The sequence below is a fragment of the Podarcis bocagei genome, assembly GCF_964188305.1.
Source record: "Podarcis bocagei genome assembly, chromosome: 9".
NCBI classification, from domain to species: Eukaryota; Metazoa; Chordata; class Lepidosauria; order Squamata; family Lacertidae; genus Podarcis; species Podarcis bocagei.
Window position 1 is genome coordinate 49,607,840 of NC_138134.1, and position 12,396 is coordinate 49,620,235.

Genomic DNA, 12,396 nt, shown 5'->3' on the forward strand with positions numbered 1-12,396 from the left:
AAGTTCGTAAACAGAGGTACCACTGCATATTGAATACTGAAATTAGAAGGCGTTTACAGTATTTACCCAATACAGTGGTACGTCTGGTTGCAAACGGGATCCGTTCCGGAGGCCCGTTCGCAACATGAAAAGAACGCAACCCGCAGAGGCGCGTCTGCGCATGCACGGGTTGCGATTCGCCACTTCTGTGCATGCATGTGACGTAATTATGCGCTTCTGTGCATGCACGAGTGGCAAAACCCGGAAGTAACCCTTTCCGCTACTTCCGGGTCGCTGTGGGACGTAACCTGAAAGAATGTAACATGAAGCAGATGCAACATGAAGTATGACTGTAACCTGAAGAAAGTTGGTCACACTCAGGGCTTTTTTTCAGCAAGAATGCGCCTTCCATCACCTCTTCCCACACCATGCCTTTGGCTCATGAGAAGACTATCCCTGGAGCACGAAGAGTACATCCTTTAGGGGCACTGGAGAGGGTCTTTTCATGAGCCAGAGGTGCAGCCCGGCTTTAATGAGGCTCTTCAGCCTCCTGGGCTAACAGCTGATGTGTGAGAAGAAGCCTCCCTGTGTGTCAGCTCTGCAATCTGCCCTGTCTCTCAGGTTTGTGTGTGCAAGCAGAAGGGACAGGGCAGACTGCAGAGCTGACGCACAGGGAGCTCACAGAATTCACAGAGCAGCCCTGCGTCTTTGGCTGGCGCAGAAGCAGGAAGGACAGGGCAGTATTCCTGCACCTTTTTTTCTAGAAAAAAGCACTGGAAGCACTGAATATCGCATGGTCTATGCTCTGTAGTAACACCATGTATCTGCTACATGTTCTAATGGCCCACTTTAATAATATAATGCAATAATAACACATTTGAGTTGACAAAGTAAGTCTTGGTCCAGTATATCTGAAGGAGCGTCTCCACCCCCCATCGTTCTGCCCGGACGCTGAGGTCCAGTGCCGAGGGCCTTCTGGTGGTTCCCTCACTGTGAGAAGCCAAGTTACAGGGAACCAGGCAGAGGGCCTTGTCGGTAGTGGCACCTGCCCTGTGGAACGCCCCCCCACCAGATGTCAAAGATAACAACAACTACTAACATAACTAATGCTGTTATGCCCAGGTCCTGCTTGCAGAATTTCTCTACACAGGTGGTTGGCCACTGTGAGAACAGGATGTTGGACCCGATTGGCCAGTGGCCTGATTCAGAAGGCGCTTCTTATGTCCTTATTTGGAATGGAAAGTGATCAGGCTAGCATTTTGAAATGAATGCTCTGATTGACATAATGGTCTAGGTGCATCTACTCAAATGTAATGAGTTCAGTGGGATTTAATCTTAGGTAAGTATGTATAGGATTGCAGACTGAATCCTCAAAAAGTTTCATCTACCCTCATTTACCATTTACTTAGTGACTGAAACAAAACTATTTGATATTTATTTCAGATGCTACTAAGGGTGATGTTGATTATAAGGTCTGTAATATATTTACTTATAACTTTATATTAATTGCTGTTCTTTGACCCCTTATGAGAGATAATACCCATATGGTAGTAAGGCACAAAATTAAATGTGAAAATTAAGGGATCAGGAAAAAAAGACAAAGGGCAAATGTGACTTTAAAAAAAAAAATTAAAAAAAAAATACAACACCAAAATTAATCTACAAGTAGGGGCAATCCTATGAACAACAGTTAAATACAATGAGGGATAAAAAGGGAGAAAGTAGGGTGGATTATTAAACTAATATGCAGCATCATTAGGACAGCCCAGAATGCCATGGAAGGCTAGGTTGGGTGGTCGGTATAGAAGCTATGTTTGATGGTGAATTACGATGTGTAAACAGGAAAAAATGGAAAATGCATAAATAATAAATAATAATCAAAAAGAATAAATGTGCAAATATACTCCCAAATGCACACATTTTAAAAAATGGGAAAATACATACCATCATCTGCATCAGTAACATTGAAAATAAGGATAGTAGATCCTGGAGGTTGGTTCTCCATCAAAGATGTGCTATATGACGCCATGCTGAATACTGGTGAATTATCATTTACATCGAGTATGTTGAAATAAGCCCTCACAGTGGAGGATTGCCCACCGCCATCTTCTGCACGAACTGAAAGAATGTAATATTGCTGCACTTCATAGTCCAACATACAAGTTAAGTTAAAAACTCCAGTGACTGGGTTGAGGAAAAATGTTCCATCTCCATCGTCTTCACTCACAGTGTACGTAATTTCTCCATTCACACCTGAATCTTCATCTGTCGCTAAGATGGCTGCCACTAAAGAACCTAGAGATGAATTAGGAGGGTGGAAAAACCAAAATGGTTCATGTCAGAGAAAATACGTGTCCTGCTATCCATTATTATAAGTGTGTGCCAACATATCCATAAACAGTATTTAAATGATAGTTTATTTAAGAGCATTTGTATCCTACTCATCAGTCTAACAGGATTTGTAAAGAATCAAATCCATAAAGTTGGACAAATGATCACCTTATTTTTTAAAAAAAAAAAGCCTGTGAGGAGGGGGAGAAAATATACACTTAAAATATACCCTGGTCTGGTTCATACATAACACTGAGCCATAGTTTCTTCAATAAATGGTGAGTTTGCTACAAGTTGTTCCACAAATGATCAAACAAGCTAAAGTTTGTTTTTCCATAAATTTCTTTCTTTTCCAGCTGCTCTTGCCTCATAGATTTTTTTAGTTTGGTGAGCTTCTGGGCTGGGCTGGTGAAACAAACCATGGTTAAGGAACAGTGCTGATATCACACATAATGTCAAACCATGGTTTGTAGCCAACAACTAACCATTGTTTCAGTTTGTGGTTTGCTGGTAGGAAACAAATCCTTGTTAAACCACTAGGCAAGGTTCACACAGCACATTAAGCCTTGGTGTGATTTGTGAACTCTGTGCAGCAGCTTAACTATAGTTTGTTCATTGCCAGCAACCCATACTATGTCAAAGAATCATAGAACTGTAGATTTGGAAGGGTAATGTTTTACTAATCCATAGTTTAGTGTTATGCGAGAACAAAGCCATTGAATATATATTCAAACCAAAATTTCTGCCCAGCAAAATTTTAACTGAAGTTGAACTTTTTTTTTCCTCCTTGGAAAAAAGCATGATACAGTTATGTTCTTAATGGAAAAATGGTGTTCAAGGTAAGTCCAGTAAAACTCCTTTAAGGAACGACCATGTTTCAATATGGTGTACTATCTTATTTCCTCATAGACCTCTGAGAGTATAATTTCACATTTATAACTTTTTCAAAGAGATAACGTGACCTCCTTTCGCAGCCTCTTATGCATAGGTGTGTCAAGAGCTCCTGATACGTAGCGAGATATTTTAAATGGTTAGCAGCTAATCACTACACTTGCTGGTTTTGAATTTCTCATCATACTTGAAACAGAATATTATATAGTGCTTCAGATATCGCATGTGTTTTCACTCATTCTAAAATCTGTTCTTATGCCAGTCAAAGAATGATTTTTTTTTTAAAGAAACAGAGAGAATCTAGTGAACTTATTCTCGCTCCTCCACCTGTACAAGCCTGGAAGAAAGAGAGCTGGGCTAGTTCAAGCTAACTTTTGGACAATAATGTGCATATATTTGCCTATCTCTTCTGAGAGTGACAACTTCAAATTGTAGTAATTGTAGTAGCAATTTAAGAGTTTTATGGGACAAGGGCAGCGAGTCCATAGTGTGCAGTAAACAAAAACATAAGCAGAGAATTGATGGACAAATCAGTGAAGCCTAGATACCTGGCCCTTTTAATGTTGTTCGTTATTTAACTGGTATTAAATTTGCTGAATCCGCACAAGAACATAATATTTCCAAAGAAGTCTGAGTTATTACAGCTGTTAAAAGCACAAGGAAGCAGGAATGATAAGGACAGTAATGACATCTACTATTCACCTGGAGTGGTATCTTCTGGTATGTCAAAGGAATAGCAAGGTTTGGAGAACTTGGGTATATGATCATTAACATCACTAATAGTAATGTTTATTCTCATATCTGAAGACTGCAGGCCATCATCAGCACGAACTAGCAGAGAATATTTAGAACGGCGTTCTCGGTCCAAACGCTTGGTGGCTATCAATTCTCCCGATTCTGGATCGATATGGAAGCTGTCGTCTGCACCACTGATGATGGTGTAAGTTACCAGAGCATTTGCACCCTAAACAGTGACAAGAAAAGGTCAAAGTGCATTAAGAAGAAGAAGAAGAGTTTGGATTTGATATCCCGCCTTTCACTCCCTTTAAGGAGTCTCAAAGCGGCTAACATTCTCCTTTCCCTTCCTCCCCCACAACAAACACTCTGCGAGGTGAGTGGGGCTGAGAGACTTCAGAGAAGTGTGACTGGCCCAAGGTCACCCAGCAGCTGCATGTGGAGGAGCGGGGAAGCGAACCCGGTTCCCCAGATTACGAGACTACCGCTCTTAACCACTACACCACACTGGCTCTCCATGAAAAATTATATTTTTCATCCAAATTAACAGTAAACTTTTGCGCTGATTCTAAGAATTTGATTACAAATTTTAAATAAATTTTCAAGTAAGTAAGTAAACCATGGATTTGGAATGATGAGCTGACCATATCACTTTTATATTAAAAAGTAAAAAGAAAAGTTAGAGTACAAAGAGCTAAGATTGGAATCTCCCTATAATGTTCCTCGAGGCTCCCCGACAGAAAAGATTCCCTTGCCAAATAAACATTTTTTTGCACAAATCTGTCATTCCTGATGTATTTACTTGCACTGGTACTGATCATATAAAAGAGAAAGATACTGCTGTGCCCCTTCTGTACCCAGCACTCTGCAAAAATAGGCCATGTGATGTTGTGTTGTCAGGGGACTGGCCGGTGGGCAGCCCTTCTTACCCATCCTGTGGGAATGGGGGATCCAGTTCTTCACCCCTACTCCACTATAGCACCTGGTTAAGAGATGCTGGTTTAAGGAAAAACTGTGAGGGGAGAGACTTCATCAGGCAAGGCTTTCTTCCACCTGCACTGCCCCATCCTCCAGTCTCTGCTTCTCAATTTGCATTGTATTATTTTATGCACTGTGACTTGCCGTTGTTTTACTGATTATAGTTTAGAATTTTTTTATTATAATTGTTAAGAGTGTATTTTTGTTTAATTTTTATATGCTGGTATTTAATATTAGTCTATACAGTAGTACCTCAGGTTAAGTACTTAATTCGTTCCGGAGGTCCGTTCTTAACCTGAAAGTGTTCTTAACCTGAAGACCACTTTAGCTAATGGGGCCTCCTGCTGCCGCCGTGCCGCCGAAGCATGATTTCTGTTCTCAACCTGAAGCAAAGTTCTTAACCTGAAGCACTATTTCTGGGTTAGCGGAGTCTGTAACCTGAAGCGTATGTAACCTGAGGTACCACAGTACTATTCTAATGGATTGTTGAATATTACTTTATTTGATATAAGTTGCCTATTTTAAAGTTATGTTTTATTATCACATTTTTGTATTGGATTAGATTGTTATATGGTGTACATTCTTTGTTTCTTCAGCTTGTAAACCACCTTGGGTATTATTAATTAGGAAGACGGTATACAAATTAAAAGTGATGATGATGATGATGATGATGATGATGATGATGATACTATAGCTGCAGCTTGCTTTTGGGGGAACCTGGAGCCTAGCTGGGGTAGGACAGGTCAGAGCTGAGCTAAGTCTTGAGGAAATCGTATACCCATATGAACTTTTTGGGATGGCTGATATGAAGCGGAGGGTTGTGTTTCATACTGAACATTGTCTTGCAAAACACACTTCCTCATTCTGGTGATTCACAAGACTATGAAAACAAACAAAATGTTTATCTGTTCAATGGTATAGCAGGGAGCACTGCTCTCACTCTGAACGGACTTCAAAGCCATGTAGTCAAGCAGATTTGTCAATGTGATGACATCATCAAGCCTCATCAGAGTGAGATAGTGCATCTAGTTTTTACTGTGATTGACTGTGTTATGTTGACCAATGTAACTGGATGTGTGGCTATGTAACATTTTCTACATTTTCCCTTATTTTGCCTCCACATTTCTGTGAAAAAAAATTCACTGTAGTCTTACTTCCTTGCCTACTCAGGGGATACATTCCACAGTATTAGTTTCACACTCAATGTCTGTGCAGTGTGTAGAACACTTACCCATAAAAGTATAATTAAAATGTTTGAACAGATTCTTTCAATAATAATCTTATATTACTCAAGTGTTACATTCTTTATCATCTTAGTGTGATACTTCATTTTTACAACAATGTGCCTCAGCTATAGACTCTTCTACCATAACTGCTGCTGTGGGTAAGGAGCAAATCCTATAAATTAGGCAAGTAAGAAGAAAATCTAGAAATTTCCTGTCAACACTTTTGAAGTACAGTAGTACTGTGCTGTGAGATATCATAGCTATCATTAATATTCATCCCATGGCACTAAAGAAAATGTTACACCTTCTGTGCAGATTGCAAAATAGTGACCACCTTGATCCCATTAAGCTGAATATTAGCCAAATGCAGCAATCAAATTCTGTCGTATGAAACACTCTTTTACACGTTTAGGCAATGGGTTTCAAAGAAGCCTTAACCTAGTCTCGTCATTTGGCATGCACACTTTTTAAAACATGTCACTACAGATTTCATGTAGAGGTTTTTGTATGTCACGGATTTCTAACACTCTACTGAAGCTTAGAGGCTTTCTTGGAGATAGGCACAGTGACAGAAACATCCTTCAGGCATTAATAACTGTCAAATTACTCAACTTTGGACATGCTGGCTAGCCCTGCCACTGGTGACTATGCAATTAACATAAATGACTGCTGTGACATAGCTTTCACAGATACAGCTGGACGCATGAAGATTTCCATACGATTTGGAACTCTGGGACATGTGGAAACCTTATTGCAAACGAATGTATGTGCACTATAGGTGGTCAAGCTACTGGTATGAACATCAAGATGCAGCACTCAGATCCTGTGTCAAAAAAGAACATGAGGGGACAATGTCTGAAGAGGGCAAGAGATATAAATAAATAAAATCATGCCATGCAAGGCAGACACAGAGAAAAGGAAGAAATGTGTACAGTGGTGGATGGTGCCTTAAACCCTCCATGTGGCTCTCCAGTGCTTAGGAATCTGCCACCTCACACATTTCTGCAAAATGTCATGAATCTATTTGAGGGGGCTGTGGCAAGTGGGGTTGGTCTCTGTGCGTCCCCCAGTATGTAGAAGAAGAGTTTGGATTTGATATCCCGCTTTATCAATACCCTAAGGAGTCTCAAAGCGGCTAACATTCTCCTTTCCCTTCCTCCCCCACAACAAACACTCTGTGAGGTGAGTGGGGCTGAGAGACTTCAAAGAAGTGTGACTAGCCCAAGGTCACCCAGCAGCTGCATGTGGAGGAGCGGAGACACGAACCTGGTTCACCAGATTACGAGTCTACTGCTCTTAACCACTACACCACACTGGCTCTCTTGGGACCAGAAGAGGAGCTGTTCAGGTGTACCACATGTTGAGAAGATGGAGGGGGCATCTGGCAACTGTTAAAAGGCTGTCATGTGGGAGAGTTTGAACCATCTCCCAGCAGAAAGAAGGAGCAGGTAAACAGGAAAGGAAACTGTACAAAAGGAAGAGAGGGGATGGATGAAAGATAGGCAAGACGAGAGACTAGAAAATAGGAAGTAGAGGACAGACACACAGGAGAGAAAACATTGTATGTTAAATAAAGCAAAGCAAGTGATGTCCTGTGATGGATGAGGGCAATCAAATTAATTTAAGTAAGGTCCCCACTAGGGGAGTCTCTGAGAACAAGAGACCACATGTGGTTCCGAAAAGTCCTGGAATCAGGAGCGCAGGGATAGAATGGGCAGTCTCAACCCACAGAAAAAAATGAAACACTTGCATTTTTCCACTCCACGCCACCGTCTTCCAGGCAAAAATCAGTGGGTGGAGTAGACACAAGGCTGGAAATCTATGCCTAGCAACATTGTTGTGACAGAAGTGTCCTGCTACCCTTCAAAGAAGCAATAAGATCCTACCTCGTCAGCATCCATAGCTGTCAGCTGCATTATTTTAGAACCATCTCCGATATTTTCTTCTACAGTCAGATCAAGCATATCTGTAGGGAACACTGGCGGGTTGTCATTGACATCCTGAAGAGTTATTTCCACCTAGGAAGGAAAGGGGGAAAGCTCGTGATTCATTTATTAAATATAAGTAGTGCAAGTTGCTTAACTTTACATTGAATCAGGTAAGCAGTGCGCAATCTGATGTTTCAGGGACTTTTCTGAAAACACAAATGAGAGAAAAAGTCCCGTGATGGTTAAAATTCCACATTGTTTTGAAATCTTCCGAGAAAAAGCCTGTAACCTACATAAAGCTAATTTGACTTGTTGATAGTAACTGATTTTAAATGGTCCTAGTCTAGTTTACGTTGGACATGGTCCACTGACTGACTGTCAATGTAATCCCTAAAAGTTGGACCCCGGAGGATAGCTGCCAAAACCCGGGGCACGGGATCATTCAACCATTAAATGCTGCTTGACATAAAGATGAGGTGGTGTAAAATTCTCCCTGAAATGTTTACATATTGGCATGTCCAACAGCCAGAAAGAAAGAGTGCAACTTTTAGCATTAAAAAAGAGATCTGATTTGCCCTTCTTTGTATGAGAGAATTAGGGTTGTTGTTGTTTTTTTAAGTCAATATTGGAAGCAAGTTGTTGTAACATCTCTCTGGATCTCCCCCTCTCCCTTTCCATGCTTAAACCCAAACACATTTTATTTTTCACAAGTTCTGTTTATATCTTTTACAAACACTAATGGCAGCGTCTGAAATTATTTGCCAAAGCTGTTTACTCCTTCTCCTGTGTAAGCAAGATTGTTTAGTTCTCAGGGGCTTGCCGATGCTGCGTTTAAAAAGCCAAGAGCTTAGAGTTCCACTGCTAGGTAGACACATACTAATAATCTCCCAATAAAGAAAAGACAGCCAACAGATGGTTTCTATCTATAGTGAAAGCAAAGGATTCCCAGAAGGCCTGGACCAATAAGTGGTCACCAAAACGTGAAGACCACCAAGGAGATAATGGCATAGTTGGGGGGCAGAGCTGCCTTCAGCAAACATTAGATAGCTGATTGTTTAGCAGGGCTGGAAAAGGGGTGGGGGTGGGAAGAGCGAGGGGCAACTTAAAAGTCAAAAGAGATAAGCGGATTGACAGACAGAAACGTCATTGTACTTCAGCAACCCACTTCATCACTATTGACAAGAGATTTCTGGTTTCAGAAACATGGATGGAAATAATCCAAGTATAAAAACCAGCACAAATATCTTTTTGAAACTTGTGTTGTTCATCCAACAAATTTGCATATCTCCCACTCTTTGGGGGATATGACAATGCATTACAATACCCAGCTTCTTTGATCAGGAAAGCCAAAATCCAACACATTTTGGCATATATATTTTTTGAAATGGAGAATTTAAATCAAATCTCAACCAAATGAGGGTAGTAAGAATTTAATGAATAGAAAGAAGCTCAGTGGGAAAATAAATTATGTGATGCTTGCCCGAACTCTTCTCTAATATAATGCAAACTATACAATTAAACTATACAAACTATACAATTAAAGCACTATTATGCAACTTTGAAATTTATGGCTCATGGTTTCCACAAAGAATCCTGGGAAGTGCTGAGAGTTGTTAAGTGTATTCCCCTCATACATTTGACAGAGTAGTTTAATAATCAATATCTCTCCTGCCATCCAGTCACTCTATGGTGGGAATAGGGGTCTCCGAATAAATCTCAGCACCCTTAACAAACTACAGTCTCCATGGTTCTTTGGGAGGGGCCAAAACTGTTTAAAGTCATATGACGATGCTTTAAATGTATGGCACGGATGTGCTATATATCAAAATATATGAAGGCAGGAAGTAGGATTTTATAAATCCCCCACCTGTTTATGTTTTGGTTGTTTAGCTTGAATGCTTATAACCTGCTTTATAGCCCTGAGAAGCTTTCAAAGTGGCTTACAAAAGATTCACATAATAAAAATCAATAACAGAAATCATGGTCAAAATAAAAAAATTCTTTCCAGTAGCACCTTAAAGACCAACTAAGTTAGTTCTTGGTATGAGCTTTCGTGTGCATGTATCTGAAGAAGTGTGCATGCACACGAAAGCTCATACCAAGAACTAACTTAGTTGGTTACTATGGCAGACCAACATGGCTACCTATCTGTAACAGAAATTATGGTGTTCCTCTGGTGCCAGGATAATTCAGGTGGCATTTCCTTTTTTCACCCTTGGTCTTCCCTGGTGTCACCCTTCAGCCTGTGCCTACAAGGCAGCAGAGTCTGCTGGATCACTTCTGAACAGGGCCAAGCAGCTTCAACTCACTCAGCTGGTGATGGAGGTAGACCTTCTCTGGTTGGCAGTTGCCAACAGCTCCCACGAAGGGCCTCAGAGGTACGTGTGTGGAGCTGAGCTGCTGGAACTCACTTGGCCCATGTTGTATCTCACTCAGGTTGTACCTTCCCATGATAGAAGCTATGATACCAAATATGTATGGCCTAGATACACATGGGATGCGGGTGGTGCTGTGGGTTAAACCACAGAGCCTAGGACTTGCCGATCAGAAGGTCAGCGGTTCGAATCCCCGCGACGGGATGAGCTCCCGTTGTTCGGTCCCTGCTCCTGCCAACCTAGCAGTTCGAAAGCACGTCCAAGTGCAAGTAGATAAATAGGTACCGCTCTGACAGGAAGGTAAACGGCGTTTCCGTGTGCTGCTCTGGTTCACCAGAAGTGGCTTAGTCATGCTGGGCACATGACCTGGAAGCTGTACGCTGGCTCCCTCGGTCAATAAAGAGAGATGAGCACCGCAACCCCAGAGTCAGTCACGACTGGACCTAATGGTCAAGGGTCCCTTTACCTTTACCTTTGCATACACATGTAGGGTGATACCACTGGGCATCAACTCAATTTTGAGGTACATATTAATAGACACTCCCTTATTTGTGTTATGCATATACACATTTCCTTGCACCTCTACCAACTGCTCAATAGCAGCACTTCCTACTGGCTGTTCACATTCCTAGTTCACCTGCAGCTCAACCCTCTCCCTCTCTACCCAACCCCATCACAAAACAAAGCCTTCCAGATGCCAATTCCACAAAGGACCTTTTAATGGTATCATCTGGGACTTATACGTTTTAGAAGAAGGCATGGAAAATCCCTTTCTCTGAGAGTAAATGAACTGAGCACGAACTAATTACAAAGATGTAAATCATGGTCTCCTCAAGTCTGTCCCTTCTATGCCAAATTTGCACCTGGAGTTTTCTGTAGCTGCATTTTAAAGCTTCTGAACATAAGAATTAGCATACACATTGCTGATACAGCATCCCAAGCACAAACTCTAGAATTAAACAGCTTAAGAGTTTAATTTTCAAAGAATTAAACCGCCCAAGAGGTTTCCTGAGGGTGGACGGGGGGGGGGGGGGCGGGGAGAGAAGAAAAACGCTGCAGCGTTGTAATAATTAATTTTAACACATCGACAACAACCATTCTAAGGTCATTAGAAAAACAAAGATGAATGACTGCTATATGCCACAGCTGCCAATCAAGTTTTGGCCCTTAAACGAGCACAGCTAGAGCAAGCAGTCGTGCTACCAAACCTATTACATTTCACCAGATCCTGTTTCAAGGTACTGCAGCTGCGAAGCTCTGCAGTTTATTTATTAATACCATATATATCACACACAGCTTGTGTTTCAGCTACAAGCTGACATTTTACCACCAGAACCCAAATTCACAATGTGCAACTGGCAGCTGTCCTTTGTAAACATCTATCTAGCTATTGTTTTAAGGTAGCTGTGCAACCTGCATAAGATGCTGTGTTACCAGGGAGAACAAATGCTGAAAATTCACGAAGCACACAGAGGATTAATGGAAAGAGAGGCTTTGTAACTAGCATTTGGAATGATGAAAAGGAAGGGAAGGAAGAAATAGCAAGATGGTTGTGTAAGTTATTCTGAAAACTCTGTGTACTCCATAAAATACAACAGTAATATTACCTGCTGAAGTCCCAACTTAAACTCAGGAATATGGCAAGTTTATTTGAAAACAAAACAAAACAAAATTTAAAGATGTGAATGGCTTCATTTTTTGGATGTTTGTTGAAGATATTTTAGCACTCGGCATCCAACATTAAAACACTGCAAAATATTAATGTGAGGGTTGTGTTACCTTCTCAGACAACACAAAGAAGCCTAAGACCCCTGAATTACAGAACATACAAAATAGTCATTAAATTTTGACGACACTAACGTAATCCATCTTTCAAGAATATAAATGGCATCCCTCTGTTTTTCCAGAAAACACACATTATTGTTTTCTTTTCCACAATGACACAACCTTTTT

The 12,396-nt window shown here is 41.0% G+C and overlaps 1 protein-coding gene across 1 annotated transcript in view; it reads right to left on the reverse strand.

Moving 5' to 3' along the window:
• Positions 1-12,396, reverse strand: part of FAT4 (FAT atypical cadherin 4) — a 142,603-nt gene that overhangs the window by 63,733 nt on the left and 66,474 nt on the right. The window contains exons 2-4 of the mRNA XM_081208011.1: positions 8,027-8,158; positions 3,904-4,165; positions 1,924-2,274 (exon numbers count right to left, since the gene is read on the reverse strand). Of these exons, the coding sequence (XP_081064137.1) occupies positions 1,924-2,274; positions 3,904-4,165; positions 8,027-8,158 (745 nt within the window). The remainder of the gene's footprint in view (positions 1-1,923; positions 2,275-3,903; positions 4,166-8,026; positions 8,159-12,396) is intronic.